This window comes from Pungitius pungitius, chromosome 1, assembly GCF_949316345.1.
Source record: "Pungitius pungitius chromosome 1, fPunPun2.1, whole genome shotgun sequence".
NCBI classification, from domain to species: domain Eukaryota; kingdom Metazoa; phylum Chordata; class Actinopteri; order Perciformes; family Gasterosteidae; genus Pungitius; species Pungitius pungitius.
Window position 1 is genome coordinate 17,091,706 of NC_084900.1, and position 20,157 is coordinate 17,111,862.

General features: G+C 51.7%; 1 protein-coding gene across 3 annotated transcripts in view; it reads left to right on the top strand.

Annotated features, from left to right (window-relative positions):
- LOC119221947 (nuclear receptor coactivator 3-like) overlaps positions 1-20,157 on the top strand; it is a 97,618-nt gene that overhangs the window by 14,175 nt on the left and 63,286 nt on the right. The window contains exons 2-19 of one of the 3 annotated variants that reach the window (XM_062562721.1): positions 5,933-6,006; positions 9,664-9,771; positions 10,135-10,295; positions 12,004-12,104; positions 12,207-12,381; positions 14,098-14,280; positions 14,580-14,666; positions 14,817-14,957; positions 15,334-15,481; positions 15,797-16,482; positions 16,573-17,657; positions 17,848-17,980; positions 18,241-18,429; positions 18,540-18,770; positions 18,867-18,972; positions 19,060-19,231; positions 19,556-19,882; positions 19,956-20,054. In XM_062562721.1, the coding sequence (XP_062418705.1) occupies positions 9,683-9,771; positions 10,135-10,295; positions 12,004-12,104; positions 12,207-12,381; positions 14,098-14,280; positions 14,580-14,666; positions 14,817-14,957; positions 15,334-15,481; positions 15,797-16,482; positions 16,573-17,657; positions 17,848-17,980; positions 18,241-18,429; positions 18,540-18,770; positions 18,867-18,972; positions 19,060-19,231; positions 19,556-19,882; positions 19,956-20,054 (4,113 nt within the window). In that variant the 5' untranslated portion in view covers positions 5,933-6,006; positions 9,664-9,682. The remainder of the gene's footprint in view (positions 1-5,932; positions 6,007-9,663; positions 9,772-10,134; positions 10,296-12,003; positions 12,105-12,206; positions 12,382-14,097; positions 14,281-14,579; positions 14,667-14,816; positions 14,958-15,333; positions 15,482-15,796; positions 16,483-16,572; positions 17,658-17,847; positions 17,981-18,240; positions 18,430-18,539; positions 18,771-18,866; positions 18,973-19,059; positions 19,232-19,555; positions 19,883-19,955; positions 20,055-20,157) is intronic. The other 2 variants (XM_037478184.2, XM_062562722.1) reach the window with 2 other exon arrangements.

The following is a 20,157-nucleotide window of genomic DNA, read 5'->3' on the forward strand; positions in this document are numbered from 1 at the left end:
TCGTCTTTGACTCGACTTGACTCGGGACTCGAGGGCAATGACTTGAGACTTGCTTGTGACTTGCATAACAATGACTTGATCCCACCTCTGCAGATTATTATCACTGACTAATTATGGGCTAAACACAACCTGGCTCTTTGGCATTTATAGATTTATTTATTGATAATATTCTAAATCGCATCATTTAATCAGCTTATCATACGTATTTATTTAATATGATAATCTTGTCAGCTGAGTAATAATTGGCTTTTTAGTAGCTTTAGAATAATTGTAAAGAATAAAATATGTATCTTCTTAATGTGTTTTGCAGTACAAGTATAAGGAAGTATTGAATGGATAAAAATACCTCGAAGTTGTACTTCAGTAAACCGCTACATGCATATTCCTACCTAACAAATTGTGGACGATGTATTTAGTGAGGTTATAGGGTGATCAAATAGAAACAATGCACATTTGAAGGATAATGTTTTTAAATATGGTGCATGTGTTTATATTAAATAATAAGTTCTAACTATTGAATAATGCAATGCAAAGAAAACTCACCGTTCACACTATTTGTAAGAGCTAAAATGCTTTTTTTTTTTCTTTATCACTTACTGCTGGAGAAACGTGTGCATGGAAAACAGTTCAAAGTGCTCCACACAAATATGCAAAAACTTTCAAAAACAAATGATCAAATGCAAATAGTGCAGTTATGATAAATTCCCCCAAAGATAGCAACCTTTTCTTTAAAGGTTCCCTTCCAGATGCAGTTTGAAAGGCTTCCGTCTCATTGACAGATCCAGAATCTCCTCTGGGTTAAAAGGGAAGGGGGGGGGGGCGTGTTGTATTGATTGACCTCTTACACTAATCAGGACAGAACAGTTTCCAGAAACCTTCCCTCCACCTCAGGCTGCAGGGCCTCACTGTGCCGCCTGCTTTCCCCGCATTTCAAAATGAGTTCTTCCAACAGAAGCTGACCACCGCTTTCCTGCATTTCTTCCTGCGCCCCCATGCGGCCTGTAACGAGGTAATCCCCCCCCCCCCTCTCCGTGATGACAAGCGTGTTTTTATTTTCATTTTATTCACCAAAGCTCCAGTCCTTCATCGCTCTTGGACCTACGACAGCATCGCCGCTCGCCCCGTGGTTAATCGCCCTCACAGAAACGCCACGGGTTAAACCACGGGTTGGCAGCGCTCCGCTGCACTGCGAGCTCGATGGGCGCCTTGAATCGCACCCATAACCGGGTCCCCCCCCCCACCCCCATGCACGGGCGCATTGCTGTACTTTGCTTATCTGGGCTGCAGCAGAGCGCCGCCTCGTCTCTGTCTGGGTTTGAGCCCCTGCGGTCGCTCATTTAACGTGGAAACAGTCACCCGTTTGCACGAGGAACGCCTAAGCGCCGAATCATAGTGTCGACGTGGACCTTGTTAAGCTCTGCACTTTTATTGCAGGTTCATGACGTTTTGCCCCGGAAGAATAAACCATTTGTTTTAACGAGTGTTACGTAACTGATTGGTGACAAATTAGTGGGGGGAGAAGGCAGATGCTTCCATTCAGGCTGCAGAGGAGCCACCAACAGCTTAAATCAGTTTAAATCAGCCACAAAATGTCCCCAAAATACTAGAACGCAACGGATAAAGTGCAGCTTTTTTGTCTCTCTTTCAGGACGCCTCAAAGTAAATGAAGTCCACTGTGCAAACGCCAAAAAAAAAGGCGAACTGTTTTTTCAGGCTTTGTGTTCTATTTTTAAAAGTTTGTTTTCAGTTTGTAGGTCCGTCCTCAGCGGTGAGGGAACCCGTACTGAAGCACGCAGCGCAGTAGTAACTATCGCTGCCGCCGTGACCTGCAGGTTACACCAGCGTGTCTGCGGTGATAACAAACATCCAAATGGTAGCATCAGCTCTCCTTTTTGATATTGCTTTCCATGTCATTGCGTCCAGAGGGCCAGACACACAACAGCTCGAACCACAAGCACTTTTTTTTCCTCAATGTTGTGAACCTTTCATTTATCTGCTGTGGCTGTGAGTTTGGTTTCCTCCACCTATTTTGGGAGGGGGATGGGGGGGGGTGTGTAAAGGATGAGTCATGCAAACGGCGGTTTTCTCCTTTTGAATATGTAAATGTTAGTTTGATGGCCGCCTACAGCCAACACACCCTGGATGGCATATTTCTGCCTTCAGCCAGATTACCCCCCCCCCCCGCCCCCCCCCTCTGCGAGGTGTGAAGCAGCCGGCTGTGTGCTACGGCAGCGGTAATTGGCCTTAAGATGCGGCGTTCGCGCTAAGAAGCCATTTTGTATTTTGTAAGCGAAGGAGAACAACAAAACATCAAAGTGCTTCTTAACAGCTGAGGAGCGCGGGTTTGGGAGGATGATGATGATGATGATGATGATGATGGAGACGGCCACTTCTTCTTAAAAAGCAGCCTCCCCCCCCCGTCTTCTGAAACATCATTTCAGACGGGGCCGGGCTGGGAAATGACCCCGACCCCCCCCCCCCCCCCCTTGCTTTGCAATAAGGGTTTTCTTTTTATTAGCCCCTGTGGCCTGATTTGTTTAAGGGGAGGAGGCAAAGTGCCAAAATGTGGCTTTGGCTCCCATTTCTGCTCCGGTGGTAGATTTGTTGGTGTGAGGGTGGGGGGTCCAGGGGCTTGGAGGGGGGGGGGAGTACCCCCAGAGTACACACACTCACGCACAATGTACTTTTACGCGTTGCTCCCTGGGCTGGTTTCCTCAGGAAAGGAGGGCGAGGATTAGTGCTCCCAAAGAAGCAGCCAGTTTGCTACAGCTCATCAGTGGCCTGAAGACGTCTCTTGGAGGCACACATCCTTCTGGCTTGACGTGAATTACTATTATTTTCACTACTATTTTTGTGTTTGAATTGAAGCGAATAACGCTAGCAAGCAGAGGGCTGGTTTTTGATCCTGTTTGGCCAAATATCCAACTGATCGCTTTATGAATAAACTTGTATTCTCCTCTTTTATGAGCAAAATATCAGGCAACCTTTTTTTTTTTTAGGTAGTTTAAAAAAATAATTTTACGCAATATACATACTAAGCACATTCCATAAAACCTTATAATACCTTAAATATACTTTTAATTGTTATTAACGATACAACTGCAAGAAGCTACAATGGTCTTCTTTAACTTTGAGGTTTTTTTACAACTTTGCAAATGGAACAAGCTAATCTTCATCAGATTTCTTAGTGGATTTCAAAGGATTTGGTTTCAATAATAGGATCGTAAACTGGATTTAAAGAGCCGTTTTTGATTTGGACCAGTGGGCCGGCTGACAAAGCCTCGCTTACATCTTAAAATAAAGATTACCCCACAACAGCCGATTAAAAAACAAGATTTTTTTTTTCTTGACTGTTGTTGGTATTGTTTTGTCAGTATTTTTGTGCTCAGAGGTCTTCATGGGTCCTTTGCTCCACTTTTGCTGCAACACAACCCACAACTGTTCGTCTTTCAATCGCACCAACGAAAGATGAACTATGTTTGTGACTTTATTTATAACCCCCCCACGCTGTGTTTCTGCGCCTGATAAGACTGTGGTCATGAACTCTGATCCCTTTTTTCTTCATTTGGTCCCTTCATTTGGTCCAATCTTCCCTCCGATCGCGTCCAGGTGGGATCCTGCTCTGTGGAAGGTTTCGGGTCCTGAGAAACGTCCCCACCGATTTCCTCCCGAGTCCACATTCCAGCGGAGGAGATAAATGTTGCATCTGGCTCTCGTGATCTCGCCGTTGTTCCGTTATTTTTTCTCTGTTCAGCCAAAGGTTACAGATGAGGACCCGCGTGTGGTTTTAGCCTTTTTTTTTTTAATCATCAAACATGTGAGAAAGTGTCCTTTTCCTTTTTGCTCTGTTTTCTTCTCGGCACGCGGCTCCCCTCGCACAGAGTGGCAGAAAACACTTCGGAAACACAGTGGCCCGAGTCGTCCCGTCAAAGTGTCTTCTTGTTGCTTCTTTTGCAGGGACGGCGCATAATTAAAAGTAACGCCAGAGTTTGCTAAACGCTCACTTGCATCTGTGTCCCTGGGCAGGTGGACGAAAAGAATAACTCAATAAATACTCAACATGAAGACGATACCCGAAAGCCCGATAATGGAATCATTGATAGTGACACTTTTGTGCTGACTTTAGCCAAAGCTCTCGGCCTCCAGAGTCCACAAACGTTTGCGTAATTTTTCATTGATTGTGCAGATTGGACAAAGGTTTTCTTTCTTAAACCTGTGGTGGAAGCTCCGTCCCCCCCCCCCCCCCCCCCACCAGCAGAGGACAGGCCTCGTCTGACGACGAAGCAACGACGGAGTGAGACGAGTTCAACTTATGCGCTTGTCGCGATATTGGAGCGTCATACGGCACCGCCCTCTGTGTTCGAGGCCCTTTGACGTCCTAGAAGGACGGGGCGTCCGTAGAGGAGGGCGGGTTCTGGTCTCTGGGGGGGGGGGCATGCAGGCCAAGCCAACACGAATTCACCTCCAGTTATGCAAAAATAGTCACAACAAGTGTCTCTCTCCTCTCGTGCATGCGGTCATGCAATGCTGTGAAGAGCACACTCCTGTGAGCTCCTTCCTGCTGTCGATGACGCAGTTCGAGTTCGTGGAGTTAATGGCGCCCGTGTGAGCGTCCCACAGTGAAACGCCTCCCCCTTTTAATCAAGAGGAGTCTTTTCACTGTGTTGCTCGAGGTTTGAAGAGCACCGCGGGCCGCGCGTCGCGTTTCTCCACGGACTCGATCTCTGAGCTCTTCGTAGGCTGCTCTTCTCGCTCGCGTTCTTCTCCCCCCTCGACCCCAGCGCAAAGACAGTCATTTGCTTTTTGTTGCAGCCGAGCTGTCAATTCGTCCCACTTAAGCAGTCTCATTGGTAGAAGGAGGGTCTTTGTTGGTGTGTGAGTGTCCATACATCACCCAAACTAGAGCCCCTCCTCCTCCTTTTTCCTCCCAACACACACACACACACACACACACGGACAGCCCCCATCTGCTCCCAATCATGGGTGCAGCCAGCGGTCAGGTCACTGACGGTGAACACACACACACACACATACACAATATAGGCATGCTGGGCATGAGGTTGGCCATGCAAACACACACACACACGCCATGCATTCTTGCTCATGTAGGCGGGATCAGATAATTGGTTGTAAACGGGGGCTTTCACACATCCTGGTAACAAAAAGGAACGCAACATACAGTTTATCACACACACACACACACACATTGAGGCACAGTGACAGATGAGACATCATGGCGGCGGGCTTCAGTGATGACAGGCTGTCATGGAAACGCCCAGCGTTCTCCATGGTTCAAGTCTTTACCCCCCCCCCCCCCCCAAAGAATACACTCTCATGATTGTTCAGACAGAACACTTGAGCGACTACAACAACTCAGTGTGGATAACGCACACACACACACAGATTGTTACTTATCAGGATCTAAATGGACACAAATGAGCCTATTATGTGCTTTTGGGATTAGAGCGGTGATTTAGCTAAATAGTCTGTTTTCGTAATCTCGCTGCGAGTCCACAAAGCATGATGAGAGATATATTGGGCAAATAAAGCCGTGGCGTGTAAATCCCTTGGCTGCGATGGGGGGTGGGGGGGGGGCACGTTCAGTGGAGAGGCGCTTTCTTCACCCCGTGCAGCCACAGTGACCGGCTGAGTTTCGCATCACATCCTGTCGTCACTTTGAGGTTTTCGACGGCTTTGGCTTCCTGTAAAACGTGTGTCTCAACATCCCTTTTTGCTTGTGTGTGTGTGTGTGTGTGTGCATTAAAGGCCAAAGTAAGGCCACGGCCCCCTTCGCAGTTCCTTCTGCTCATTAAGCTGATAACGCAGCTTCCTGTGCTCGTGTCTTCCGGCCGGCGATTAATAATGTTGTTCCTCAATATTCCCGTGATGAAAAAGCACCATCGCGCTTTAACTCTCTTCTGTTTCCCCCTAGACTCCATCAACCAGCCCCCATAGGACCGCAAAGGAGGGGATCCGATCGTCCATCATCTCGGGCGCCTTCACAAGGTGGGCTAACATTCTGCGCGGTTGGCATGGTAACGGCCCCGCTCGGTTCAGGTGGAGGTGGCTTGTTGTTGCCACGTGGTTGCGACATCCTCCCGAACGCGGCGAGTGCTTTGTGTGCTTCGCCGAGCGAGCGGCGGGCGTTTCTGTGGCTTGAGGTTTGGAACTTCGGAAGGTGGAGCAGCTTTTGGGGGGCGGTGGGGAACGAGGTGGGGAGGGGGGAGAAAAAGAAGAGTGGGAAGACGGCGGGGAGGCAGGAGGAGAAATCAAATTATTCTTTGTGCTCCACCTGCCACAGAGGCAGAAAGAGAGCATTAATCTTTTACCCCTGTCTGCAGGTGACAACAGCACGCACACACACACAGACACACAGACACACACACACGTTTCTCAAGGGGCTCGGACTCAACCAAACGGCACTTCTCTCTTTCGGTCACGTGCCGTCGCGCACATGCTGTTAAAGGCATTGTGCGGGGAGATGAGTCCGGTTCCAGGAACAGAAGACACTGGAGATGATGATGATGATGACGAGGAAGAGTACCAGAGAGCATGAGGACGACAAGAGGACAAGCCAACCCTACTGGGTTAAGGCAACCTCAAATGGGAGGGAGCGGACCAGGGTTTTCTTCCTTATCCTTCACAAAGCCGCGAAGGCCGCCCACCTGTCGGAGGGCGCGTGGCGCGGCGGCTCCTCGCACGCCAAACCGCCGTGAGTTTTTGTTTTTTGCCAACAGAGATCAGGGGGCGGCCATTTGCATCCCTCCGTTCGAGAGCTGTGATTATCTTGTTTTTTATTAAGTATGCAAGATACTGTAGGTGCTGTGTTGTTTCAGACACATAAAACAAACCATATAGTGTTTTGAACAACATATTTTCACGTCACACTGGACAAAATGCACAATTTCAAAAACCATTTCATTCTGCAGAAAAACTATAAACATTTCTATTTCAGCTTTTCAAACGATTGGAAAACAAATGTCATCTGAGTGGTAAAAAATGAATAGTGAATTCCATGAAATGAACAGTTAGTATTGAATATATTGAATGTTTGCGGTTATTTTTAGAAACGATGAGATCTCCACATTTCTTTGTGATACGAAAAAGAAAAGCTGAAGGTTAAAAACATGTCAAACACATTTCATTTCGACAAAACAGAGATGACAGGACTTCCTGGATAGTAATAATAATAAATGCTTTCCATACAACACAAGAACTAATTGCTTTGCAACCTAGTGCCAAATATTGCAGAAGCTTCGTTTAATATCTGGATGAAGCCATGCGGAACAATCACTTTAAGAGAGAGCCGGCCAATGGCGTTACGTGCGTCGCGTTAAGGCCTCAAGATAAACATTTAAAGAAGTAGGTGTTTGTCCCACTTGGCGTCGCTCGGGTCGGGGGGGGGTGGAGAACCCGGGTTAGACTTATCGCGAAGGATTCAAGGCTGTTTACCTGCGCACGTCCCACTCTCCCACTCCTGTCCTTTGGTTCTTTCGGGCCGATCGGCCACAACAAGCCTCCGTGAATAAGCCCTTTTGATTAACAGCTTCCCGCCGCCATGTTTGACTCCGATTAATGCGGGTCATCTTCAACCGAGTGATTGAGTCCAACGAGTCCAATGGCTCTGTACTGTATCCGTTTGTACCTCACGGTTTGATCTGTGCTCCTGTCTGTTCACGTTTAACTACGAGGCCCGGAGGTGTTTGTAAATAAATAAATTCATCTCCTCGGTCAACATTCCTGTACTTTTCAGCACCTTTTCCACCCCAAACGAGTCCTTTTTTAAATTCCCCTACTTTCCACTTTTGTCTCACACCGACCCTCGCCTCACTCCTTCTGCCTCGGCTTCCTCGCCATCTTTGTGCCCATCTCCCCTCCCCCCTACCCTCCTCGCCGCCCTCCATTCTGCCGTCGCCCTCTTTAATGTCGACCCCTCCCCCGCACTGCCACATTGTGCCCACCGACCCCTCGCCGCCACCAGGCCCCCCCGCGCCGCCCGTGGCGTGTAATTGACTTTTCTCCCTGCTGTGGAAAGGCAGGGGGCGGCCCGCGCCACGCTGGAGGTGACCCATTTCTCAGGGGCCTTCAGCAGCCTCCTAATCAACCATTCTCCGGGGGCCGCCTCATTCACTTCGCAATTAGAGCAACTCCCCCCTTTGAGGACTCCATCAATAGGCGGCCGCCGCCGCCGCCGGGGCGGGAAACGAGACAGGCGGCTCGGATAGGGCGGCACTCGAGGGGCCGGATCCCAGAGAGACACTCGACGCGGGAGGGAGCATCTCTCGCTTCCCCCTCCCCCCGTTGTTGTCTTACACTGGTGTATCACCTGGTGTTGGAGACAGGCGAGCCAGCAGCGCGCGACCGAAGATTTTGACGGAACGCAATCAGGGACGGGACGATTTCTTTCCCCCCCGCGAGCAGCTCTGATCCCACCAGAAGGAGCGTGCGATGATGGCCCGCGGTGATTAAATAACAGGCCCGGCTCCTCTTGCCACCCCCCCCCCGTCGTTGGCCTGATTTACTATGCAGGGGAAGCGTGCTCTGGTCAGAAGGATAACCATGTAATCAATGGAATGAAAAAAGCCGCCCCGGCTGTGAAGGTTAAGAGGGGTACTGGAAGCTTTCAGCCCACTTTGTGCGGCACACCAGCATTCAAAGCGCACACCAGACGGTCTGAATGTTACATCTCCTCCTCTTAATTCCTCCCCCCCCCCCCCCCTCCTCTCACCTGTACCCCCCCTCCCCTTCCCTCTCGTCTCTCTTTGACTCGCCTTTATCTCTCTTTCCCCCAGCTCGATCCTCTGCCTCCGCCTCTTTTCGCTCTGATTCCCCCCTCTGTATATTTTAGTTTCTCTGCATTCACTCTGTATATTCTCTGTCTCCCACTATTTGTGCTCTCTCTACCTCCCCCCCCCTTCATTTACTTTCCTCTCTTTCCTCCCTTCCTCCAATCCTCTTTTCCCTCCCTTCCTCCCACCTCCCTTTCCCCAGTGTCAGCTGCTGTCACTGTGGAAAAGAAAGTGACCAATCACAGCTCACTTCACAGCACCAGCCTTGCACTCCCTCCCTTCTTTCCTCCGTTCCTTCCCTTCAATCTGTCCTCCGCCTCCTCCTCCTCGCTTCCTTTCGTCCCATCTGCCTCTCTTCCCTACAACCTCCTATCAGATCACTTCCTGGAGACGAAATGTGATGCATTATGGGAGACAGACGGCTGTCTAACGGGGTTAGTTGTGCAGCGAGGCTTATCATCAGAGACACTGCTAATCCTGTGTGTGTGTGTGTGTGTTTGTGTGTGTGCGCACAATATGAGCTGATGAACTCATACACGCACAGGCCCACACACACACAAACAAACACAACCTCACCTCTGTTTTTTTGTTGAGGAGTACGAGGCGGACGAGACATGTTTATGTTCGTCAGTCTCTGCCAGGAGAACACGCTCTGCATGATATAAGCATATTTAACGTGTTCTGTTTTCCACTGTATCCACTTTGCACGCTTATTTCTGCCGAGTTCAAAAGGACGATTCCCACGTCTAGTCCCCTTCACAATGACGTGTACAATAAGCGCTAAAAGGCTCAAAGCCACTATATAATCCCTCCTGTGCCGGTATTAAAGCCGTATTTACACCTGTGCATGTGCGTTTGTGCTCCTTCCTCCCAGGCGCTGATATGTGCACACCATGAGCGGATTGGGGGAGAACTCCATGGAGCCTCTGAGCACAGAGAACCGGAAACGCAAGCTCTCCACCTGTGACACGCCCGGTCTGGGGTAAGTGTGTCTGACACCGAGTCAGCAGCTGGTGTGGCCCCTCCGTGCGCCGCCATGAGCAGGAAATCTAAATGTGTGATTTCGTTAAGTATTAAAAAAGCCTTTGTTTGAGGCTCATTTTGTTCAGCAAAGTAGTCGTTACGCAAACTCTCCAAACCACAAGCTCATTCGAGGGGGACACTTGATCGCAGTCGGATCTTCAATTAAAAAGAAAATTGAAACTTAAATACCCCCCCCAAAGCAAACCTCTGAAAGCAGAATGAGTGTCTCGCTCTGCGATTTCTCACCTGGACCCTCGGGCGGAGCCGAGCTAACCCGGCGGGGCACAGCGGCCTTTGACCTTTGCACGATTGCCGTCCGCAGGTGCGAGAGGAAGCGGCGGGAGCAGGAGAGCAAATACATCGAGGAGCTGGCGGAGCTGATCTCCGCCAACCTCGGCGACATCGACAGCTTCAACGTCAAACCGGACAAATGCGCCATCCTCAAGGAGACGGTGCGGCAGATCCGCCAGATCAAAGAGCAGGGTGAGTGGACGCAGGCGGGCGGTCGGACGATGAGGAAGGAGAGACAGCTGGACACACACACACACACACACACACAGATGTGGCTCCTCAGATCCCAGGTGCAAGGACGAGTCAGTCATTCATCTCCCACAAATTTCACAGCTTCGACTGTTTATGTTTGGGAGGAAACATTGGCAATGCTTCGTGTGTGTGTGTGTGTGTGCCATGCCCAGCTGTGCGCTGCCCTCGCCAGGGGCTGTTTAATTGGACGTTTGCAGGTAATCACATGCCCATCGGTTCGGCAAACTGCCAAATTATTAGTTCTGTTACATCTGCCATTATCATACTTCTGTCTGCCTGATGCAGCGGTCATTTTCACAGCGAGCGATTTTTAGTACTTAAAAAATAAAATAAAAAGCTTCAGGCTGACATTCTAGCTTTTAGCGGAGTGGACATATTTTGCACACACAGGGTGAATTTCACGAGATCGTGGGCTGGATTTTTGTTCCCGTGTCTCGGCTTGGCTCGGCCGGCGTCTGCCACCTCGACAGGAAGGGGAAGAGGCTACAGCTGCCCCTGACTGGCTGCTGACAGGTTGCCATAGTTACAGGAAGTGAAGACAGAAATGACACGGGCGTTTAGGCACATCTCTTGCTCTCTACCTGTTCCACTTCTCCTCTCTTCACTTTCAGTTGCTCTTTCTGCCAGCCTTCACGTCCGCACTTCTCAATCATTTGCTGTTTTCCATCTCACTTGAATTTTAATGCACTGTCACCGCCACACAATAATTTGCAGCAGGTTTGCTCCCAGCATCTTAAGATACTGAGTGAACTGATGGAGTGCAGGCTCCTCCGTTTCTGCCTCATCCTCCTTCCTCTCCCTCCTCTTTTTTACGTCCTTCCCTGCTTAACCTCGCGGTGCCTGGATGTTGGCGGCAATGGCGTTTTCTCTCTCTCTCTCTCTCTCTCTCTCTCTCTCTCTTCTTTGTGTGGGTATCTGTGCCCCTTGGGAGCTAATCAGATAGAATGATTCCTGCAGCCGAGCAGCCCCCACCTCCATCTCACACCGAAATACAACCAACCCCAAAACGCCAGCCGTGTTACCCCCTCTTTCGTCTGGGTCCACGTGCCTTCCAGTGCGGCTCGCTCTCTTCCTCTCTTTCTCTGTCTCTCCGTGTCCGTCTTTCTTTCCCTCAGCATCAGCCCCATCCATTAATTCAGGTGCCTCAGCTCCTGCCCCTGCACCATTACAGCTTCCAGAGCCTCCATAGCTCTCTTTCTCTCTCTCTCTCTCTCCCTCTCCCTCTCCCTCTGCTCCAGCCTACCAGACAGTCCCTCAGAGTCTGACACTGAATATAAAGCAAGAGGACGGCTGCTACCTGCTGCACACACACCCAGCCCTCTTCTCTTCCTGACGGGCTCCTCAGAGAAACCTTCCTCCGTCCGTCTCCCTCCTCACCTGTAGTTTTAAATTAAGATATATATATATATATATATTTAAGTGATGATTGAGAAAGGCTGCCCCCTGCTGGTGCAGCCGAAGTAGTGAATAACTGTATTTCCTCCAGTTCCAGGTATCGCTGCTCTCTCATTGTGTTTCTCCTTTTGCTCTTTTTGTTTTTTTGCTTCTTTGAACGCAGCTGGGCTCAAAATGGCTGGTGTTTTTTTTTTTTTTTTTTCTCTTTGTGTGATGCATTTTCCCTCATCCTCCTCCGTTTCCTCTCCTGCAGGGAAAGCTTCATCCAACGACGACGACGTCCAGAAGTCAGACGTGTCCTCGACGGGTCAGGGGGTCATCGACAAGGAGCACCTGGGGCCGCTCCTCCTGCAGGTGAGTGAAAGGGATCCACCCCGCCCATCGCGAAGGATGGTTTTTAAAAAATGTTATTGGCCAACCTGATCGGTGGTGACTTCCATGCCGCTGTGCCCTCAGGCTCTGGACGGCTTCCTGTTCGTGGTGAACCGCGAGGGCAGCATCGTCTTCGTGTCGGACAACGTGACGCAGTACCTGCAGTACAAACAGGAGGAGCTCATCAACACCAGCGTGTACAACATTCTCCATGAGGACGACAGGGAGGAGTTCCACAAGAACCTGCCCAAGACCAACAGTGAGAAACACACCCACACACACACACACACACACACACTGCACATCTGCTCAGAAGTAAACTCTGCTCGACACGCTGAGAGGTTTCAACGACTCTGAGGCTCCTGTCATCGTAAAGATAACTCCCGCGCATATTTATTCACGCTACTACGCTCTTGACTCCTCCTCTCGTTATTGCGGCGGAGCTCCTGGGAAGCCTCTTCATGTGCAAGAGTGCTTTTCCAAAAGACACACACACACGCGCACCTGACAGAACTCACATGCGCACGGGAGCACCCACCCACTCCGCGCTGAGCAGGCGGAGCGTGGCGCAGCTGTCAGTCACACTCAGCGGTCCAGGCGGCGTGGAGCAGGCCCGAGCTCCTTTCAGATCCCACGGCAGCCATCTGGAAACGACTCACTGCTGGATGATGCACCTCCACTTTAATGCCGTCCCTGTTTGCCCGTGTGTTATTGTGTGCGTTTACGTGCCTATGTCAGCAATGGGATTGCATTTTTTAAAAAGGTGCTGCCTGTGTGTGTGTCCATGAGTATGTGCAGAGAGCACTATTTATAAAGCAGATTAATTATGGATTTGTGTGCTCGACTGAACCCGCGACTCCATTAACTCCGCAGTGATGTTCCAAAGCAGTGTGAGCTCGCTTGTTCCTCCCCTTGCTTCCCTTCCTTTATTTTTAAACACTCGTCTTTATCTACTTCTCCTCCGAGGGTCCCGCTCCTTTCTCCCCGTCGATCGCTCTTCATGCGGCTGCCCACTAAGACGAGTTTTGTTCCTGTCGGTTTCTCTCGCTTCCCTCTTTGTATCTTGCTCTGCTGCTCTGCCCCTTCATTATTTTCTTTTTTAATTTTCTTTTTATTTTCTTCAGGCGCATGAATGAAATGTGCTCTCGCAGCACATTCCTGCGGGATGACCGCTGACCACGGCGGGCAACAGTTAAACACACACAGACACACACACACACGCACGTGCGCTCTAACAACAACAAACACCCAATGGTGCGCCGAGCAGAGGGGAAGGGGGGGCCTTTGTGCCGGGTTTCCTCCGTCCTGTCAGGCCTCGTTAATTCCCCCCCCCAAAACCGTCTCGTTTTCCTGAGTCTTCTCTCGCAAACCTCCCTGCACCTGCCAGACAGAAAGCTCCGGCCAACTCAAGGCCCCCCCGATAAGGCTCTGCGCAGACCTTGGAGGACAGTTGGATGTCTCTCTGAAGTTTGCCGCCCCTTTCTCTCTCTTCCTGCCTCTCCCCTGTGAAGGTGACCCCGTCCAGCTGAGAGAGAGAGAGAGAGTGTGTGCGCGCGCGCGCGTGTGTGTGTGTGTGTGTGTGTGCGTGTGCGCGTGCAGTGATGAGAAGTCAGGGCCTAAATGAGGATAGATGGCTGAGTGTCCCTGGCCTCTGCCCAGACCCAGAGCGAGAGATATTGGAAATCGACACCGTTGCTACATTAATCCCATGGTCCATTTAGCCGGGCATCCGAACAGCAAGAGAGGTTTCTCAATTTAAAAGGAGTAGAAAACCTGTGTGTTTGTTTGTTTGTTTGTTTGTTTGTACGTGTGTGTGTGTGTATGCTGATGCCCCTGGAAGGAGAAGGGGGTGATCTATATGCGAGATCAAATGACAGCCAACCCATTCTTGGCTGCATCCGGCTCACAGTCCCCAATGGGCTTTGTTTCATTTCACTAATTCCTTGTGTGTTTTCTTTGTCATTTCCTTTAAAAGTAAATGGAGTGTCGTGGGGGAGCGAGGCGGCCCGACAGAAGAGTCACACCTTCACTTGCCGGATGCTGGTCAAGTTTGGCCACGCCCACGGCCCCATGGAGGAGGGGCCAGGAGGGCCACGCTACGAGACCATGCAGTGTTTTGCTCTTACTCAGCCCAAAGCCATGATCGAGGAGGGGGAAGGTACGCTGGGGCAGACATGATAGACATTCATGATTTCACTGTGTTCAAATAAACACTGATCATTTTTTAATTTGCAATTCCGAGGGTCAATTATAAAATAAAGGCATGGCTTATTGTTATTTTGCTGTGAAATCCGTGCAGTATGAAACTTCCACAGGTGTCATGCAGACACCTTTTGGATTTTTGGAAGACAAATTGTTTCTTTCAAAACATGTCCTAAGGGAAAACAGATTTTTTAAAAGACAGCATTGTTTAAAACTAAAAACAATGATTGTGAACCGTCGTGTTTTCCCCGGCAGACCTTCAGTCATGTATGATCTGCGTGGCCCGTCGGGTGACCGCCATGGAGAGGACGGAGAGTTTCAATACCCGGCATGAGCTGTCAGGTGAGGAGCTGTGTGCCCCGAAGGCCGCCTGGACCAACACACGGACGTTCATGTCTTTATCCGTGAACATACCCGTCTCCTTCTCCCTCGCGCTCGTCCTCATGCTACCCCCCCCGTTCCCCCCCCCCCTCCCCGTTCTCCCCCTGGCAGGTAAACTGATCCAGATCGACCAGAACTCCCTGCGGGCGTCGATGCGTCCGGGGTGGGAGGACCTGTTGAGGCGTTGCATTCAGATGTTCCTTCAACACAGTGACGGGCAGCCCTGGTCGCACAAACGCCACTACCATGAGGGTGGGTCACACACACACACACACACACACACACACACACACACACAGCAAGGTTAAATCCACAACGACAGAGCGGGAGGCCCAATCATCAGGATGTTTTCTCAGTCTTTCCTTACATCATTGCTATAGTTGCTCATTTGTTGTGGCTACGTAGCTTTACCAAAACATCCGTTTCATGAAGAGACCTTGAGACAAAAACATCCACATTATGCATCAATGTATCAATATTGATCTTTTGAATACAAACGTCTGAGCGCCATGCCATCGATCCTCGCTGTAATCGCGGAGTTGGTTTGAACCCGAAGGCATTGATTGATGACCTCTGTTATCAGTTGAGTGTTCCAGGGGGTTCATTTGTCATTTCTATTTCGATGCAGCCTTTCTGCAGGGTCACGCCGAGACACCCTTGTACCGCTTCTCCCTGTCCGACGGCACTCCAGTCACGGCGCAGACCAAGAGCAAGCTGTACCGCCACCCCATGAGCAACGAGCCGCAGGGCTTCATCTCCACTCATCTCCTCCAGAGGTGAGGAACTGAGAGTACACACACTCCAACTGCGCCACAGCAAAGGATGTCTCATGAACTGCTTTGTAAGAGAAAAAAGCACTTCCAGCCGATCTGTGCGAGGCATTCATGCCCCACAAATAGCTGAAGTAGCGGCTGAAGTAGCTTTTATGCATTGGGATCAAAGTCGGTGAGAAGACACCACACAGGAACTCATATTCCAGTTGCACTTGTACAAGCGCCTCCAGGCGGAGAGCGCTTATTGTCTGTGTGGGGGAGGTGGAGGGGGTGTATAGTGTTTTCATTGTTGTCCAAACCTTGTCTGCTTCATCGCAGGGAACCAAACGGCTATCGCTCAGCTCAGGGGGGGAGCATGATACCCAACGCAATGAGACAACAGGGCATGGGGGGCCCCAACCCGAATGCCCAAATGAACATGAACACCAGCGGTGGGATGGCCATGGGGGGCATGGGCAACGTGAGCAGGGGCTTTGGCATGAGCGAGCAGAGCCACCTGGGTCACATGGGCTCGATGGGAGGCGGCTCCATGTACGGTGGCAGCGGGGGAGGGGGAAGTGGAGGCGGAGGCGGAGGCATGGGCAGCCGCATGATGCAGATGAATCAGATGGGGCACATGAATCAGATGGGTGCCATGAATCAGATGGGTGCCATGAATCACCCGGGCCAAGGCATGCCGCAGCACCCGCAACAGCACCCGCAGCAGCAGCACCCGCAGCAGCAGCACCCGCAGCAGCACCCGCAGCAGCACCCGCAGCAGCACCCGCTGCAGCACCCACAGCAGCACCCGCAGCAGCACCTGCAACAGCACCCACAGCAGCAGCAGCACCCACAGCAGCAGCACCCGCTGCAGCACCCGTTTCACAGCAGCGGAGGGTTTGGATTGAGTGGCATGAACAGCCCTTCTGGAAGCCCCAGAATGGGTGGCCCCCAGCAGGGACTCCTGATGTCACCCCGGAACCGAGGGAGCCCAAAGATGGCCGCCAACCAGTTCTCACCTGGAGGTGAGTCGAGCACTGTCCGATGGTTCAGCATCACTCAATCATGGATTGATTGACTTGTTTGTTTGATTTGTGGTGTTATTTTCTCCGCAGGTATGCACTCTCCCATGAGTGGCATTGTCAGTGGTGGAGGAAGTGGAGGTGGCACCACCACCTTCTCCAGCAGCTCCCTAAACGCCCTGCAAGCGATCAGTGAAGGAGTCGGAAGCTCCCTCCCCTCAACGCTGACGTCTCCCTCTCCGGCCCACAAGCCGGATAGCTCTCCCAGCGTCCACTCGTCGTCCGCGCTGTCCGCTCAGCCGGCCAAGCCCGGCCAAGATGGCTCCAAGAGCCCAGCTGGAGGCTTAGGGCCGGGGCCCAGTGACTACCACCACCCCCCCGTGCACCATCACCACCATCATCAGCATCCGCAGGCGGAGAGTTCCGGAGACCGACCGGACAGCCAGGCCGCTGCGGCAACAAAAGAGTCTGGGGAGGGAGGCAGCGAGGCCGGGGCGGCGAGCTCGGATTCCTCTCGGAGGTTGCCGGACAGCAAGGGGCATAAGAAGTTGCTGCAGTTGTTGACTTCCCCGACCGAGGAGCTGGGAATGGGCGGCAGTGGGTCGTCAGGGCCCCCCGCGCCGCCCTCAACTACCGGCAGCGGCACTCCTGCGGGCTCAGACCCTAAGGACCCCACCGGAGGTATGACGAGCCCCTCGTCTACTGGCGTGTCCTCGTCTTCCTCAGCCGGCGCCAATCAGGGCCAGGCCACCGGTCCGGGGGGCGTGTTGACGTCAATAGCGGCTGCCCACTACACAGGCTCGCTGCAGGAAAAGCACAAGATCCTCCACAAGCTTCTTCAAAACGGAAACACCCCAGACGAAGTGGCTAAGATCACGGCAGAGGCCACGGGGAAGGTGACCCTCGGGGGTCAGGAGGGGGGGGAGGCCGGCCCGGGGTCGGTCGCCGAGCCCAAGCAGGAGCAGCAGAGTCCCAAAAAGGAGAAGACGCACGCCCTCCTGCACTACCTCCTCAACAAGGACGATTCCAAAGAGCCAGTGGATGTAAAACCGAAGCTCGAGGAGCTGGAGGGGAAGGCGGCCAGCGGCCCAGTGCGGGGGGGCCCTGGATCCGGATCCGGGACCGGCCCCGCGTCCGAGCATCCCGAGAGCAAGATCAAGTCAGAGCCCCCAGATGACGTACGTGTGCTCCTTTGTTAAGACGCGATCGTGTTACTGTAATTATAATACTGTTATTGACATTTAGCGAACCATACAAGGCATCTTACTTGCTTACTTTGCTATTCAACTTACTGTCTTTCATCAAAATAAATGTAAATCTTCAACAGTTTTTTACGTAATAACCCATTTGGAATATTTTGATGTTCAGCTGCACAACCTGGAGTCCATCCTCGGAGATTTGAGAGGTTCAAGCTCTGACTTTTACCCGGATCAGGCTGGAGGTGGAGGGGCTAACGACACGGGAGGCAAAGCCCAGGGTTGCCTTGACGACAGCCTGCGGGGTGAGTGCAAAGCCTACGAGAAGTGACCGGCGTCGTGATGACATCCATGTAGAATGTCAGCGAAACTGCATCTGGCGTCATCATCGTACGCTGGCTTTCTGAGACGGTTTCATCAGTTTTTTTTATACGGTCATCTCTCACATCTCGTAATGCAAAGTTTTAAACATTCCAACGTTGATATTCTTAAAATCAAAGAGGGAATTGAGATATGATATTTCTGAGGAGTGTGAGTGTGAGCCGTTTATGCATCCTGTGAGCAGGGAGTCCAGGAATGGGTCCGGGGCCTCGGGGGCCCTTCCAGAGGGCCTTGTCCATGGACGGGAAGCCTCCTGTTGGGCCTGCAGGAGCAGGTAGACGCCCGATGCTTATCAAGCAGGAGAACATGATGGGCAGCCCAGACGGATACCCGGCAAACATGGGTGAGCCCATTGTCTCTCCCTTTAATCAGAGTATGTGTTCCCCAGTCCTGGATTGGTTTCCTGTTATCGTGTGACCTTTTCCATTTTAAAGACCCCTTTGCGATAGTGACACATGCCAACATCCGGTCATATTTCACCAGGACCAATGAACAGGGGCATGGTTCCCCAGAGGTCCCCCATGGGGGGGTCAGGAGACTGGGGCATGAGCCGATCTGCTGGCAGCCCAGTGGGCCCAGCGGGACACCCCTCCATGATGCGCCAGGGCATCGAGTACGGGAACAGCAAGGGCATGATGTCAGGACCTATGGTGGGCCGCTCCAACAGCGTACCGGGCTCCAGGTCTATGCTGCAGCAGCAGCTCATGGATATGGGTACGTCCAGTAGGACTGGGATTCTCAAAAGAAATGTCATACAGAGCTTCTGACTGACACTTGTGGAATTGTCTAATATACATATTTGTGGTTTAGGAGGCTCCGCCGACATGGGCATGGGCATGAGCCCCTTTAGCCAGCAGGGCCAGACTAACCAGTCCCCCTCCTGGCCGGAGCCTATGATGGGCATGGAGGGTAACAGGTCAGTGCAGCGTCCCCCATTGTCTGTATTCGTTTTGAATGAGGGAGTAGAACCTTGCGAACGCCTCTCTGTAACTGTGCCTCGTAGACGCCAGTTTGGCAACACCTTGGATGATCTCTTGGTGCCTCCCACCACCAGCGAGGGTCAGAGCGACGAGCGGGCGCTTCTGGACCAGCTGGACTCGCTGCTGAATAACACGGATGGCATCGCTCTGGAGGAGATAGACAGAGCCCTGGGCATCCCAGACCTAGTCAGCCAGGTAGGTCATCAGAAAAGACTTGCTTTGCTTTAACGGCACTCTACCCTCCGTGCTCCCCCAGATCCCCCCCTGCAAGGGAAGTAAAAGGTGAAATGATCTGTCTCGGGACTCAATAGGAAGTTATCCTTGCGTCTGGCTTCGCATTAGATAGTTCAGTCATGACTCTCTGTGCTCAGACTGTTCTCCGGCTAAAGAGAGATGGATGACCCCGGGGGGATTTGTCTGTGCTGCTTAGAAAAAGACAATTACAGAGCCATCCAATTGGAAATGAATCAATGAGATGGAGAGATTTGACAAAGTTCTCTTTTTCCCCCTCTGCTCCAGAACCAGGGAAGCGAGCAGCAGATGGAGCCGTTTTCAGGACAGGACCCGTCCATGGTGCTGGACCAGAAGCCCCTGTACGGACAGGGCTATCCGGGACCCCCCTCTATGCCACTGCAGTCCGGCTATGGAGGGAACCCCATGCAGGGGCAGGGCCAGCCGGGGGGGTTTGGGCCAATGCTGTCTCAGATGGGGCAAGGCGGCAGCTTCCCAGGAATGGGCGGCATGGGCGGCATGGGTCACCCCCGTGCCAACATGATGAGACCCAGGATGATGACCGCCAACAAACCCATGAGGCTCCAGCTGCAGCAGAGGCTGCAGGGACAGCAGGTATGTCCACAGGAGGGTCACTGAAACACAATCTAACGATATACCGTAACATTTGCCCTTCATCTCCTCTCAGTTCATGAGTCAGACGCGGCAGGGCATGGGCATGAAGATGGAGAACCCAGGAGGCAACCCTGGCATGCGGCCCGGCATGCAGCCTGGCATGGGAGGACAGGTAGATGACAAAAACTCACGACTTACAGATAAATCATCCTAATACGGTTTTACTGTCATCACAATCCGGTTTGCCAAGTATGTCCGGGCATAGAAAGAATTTG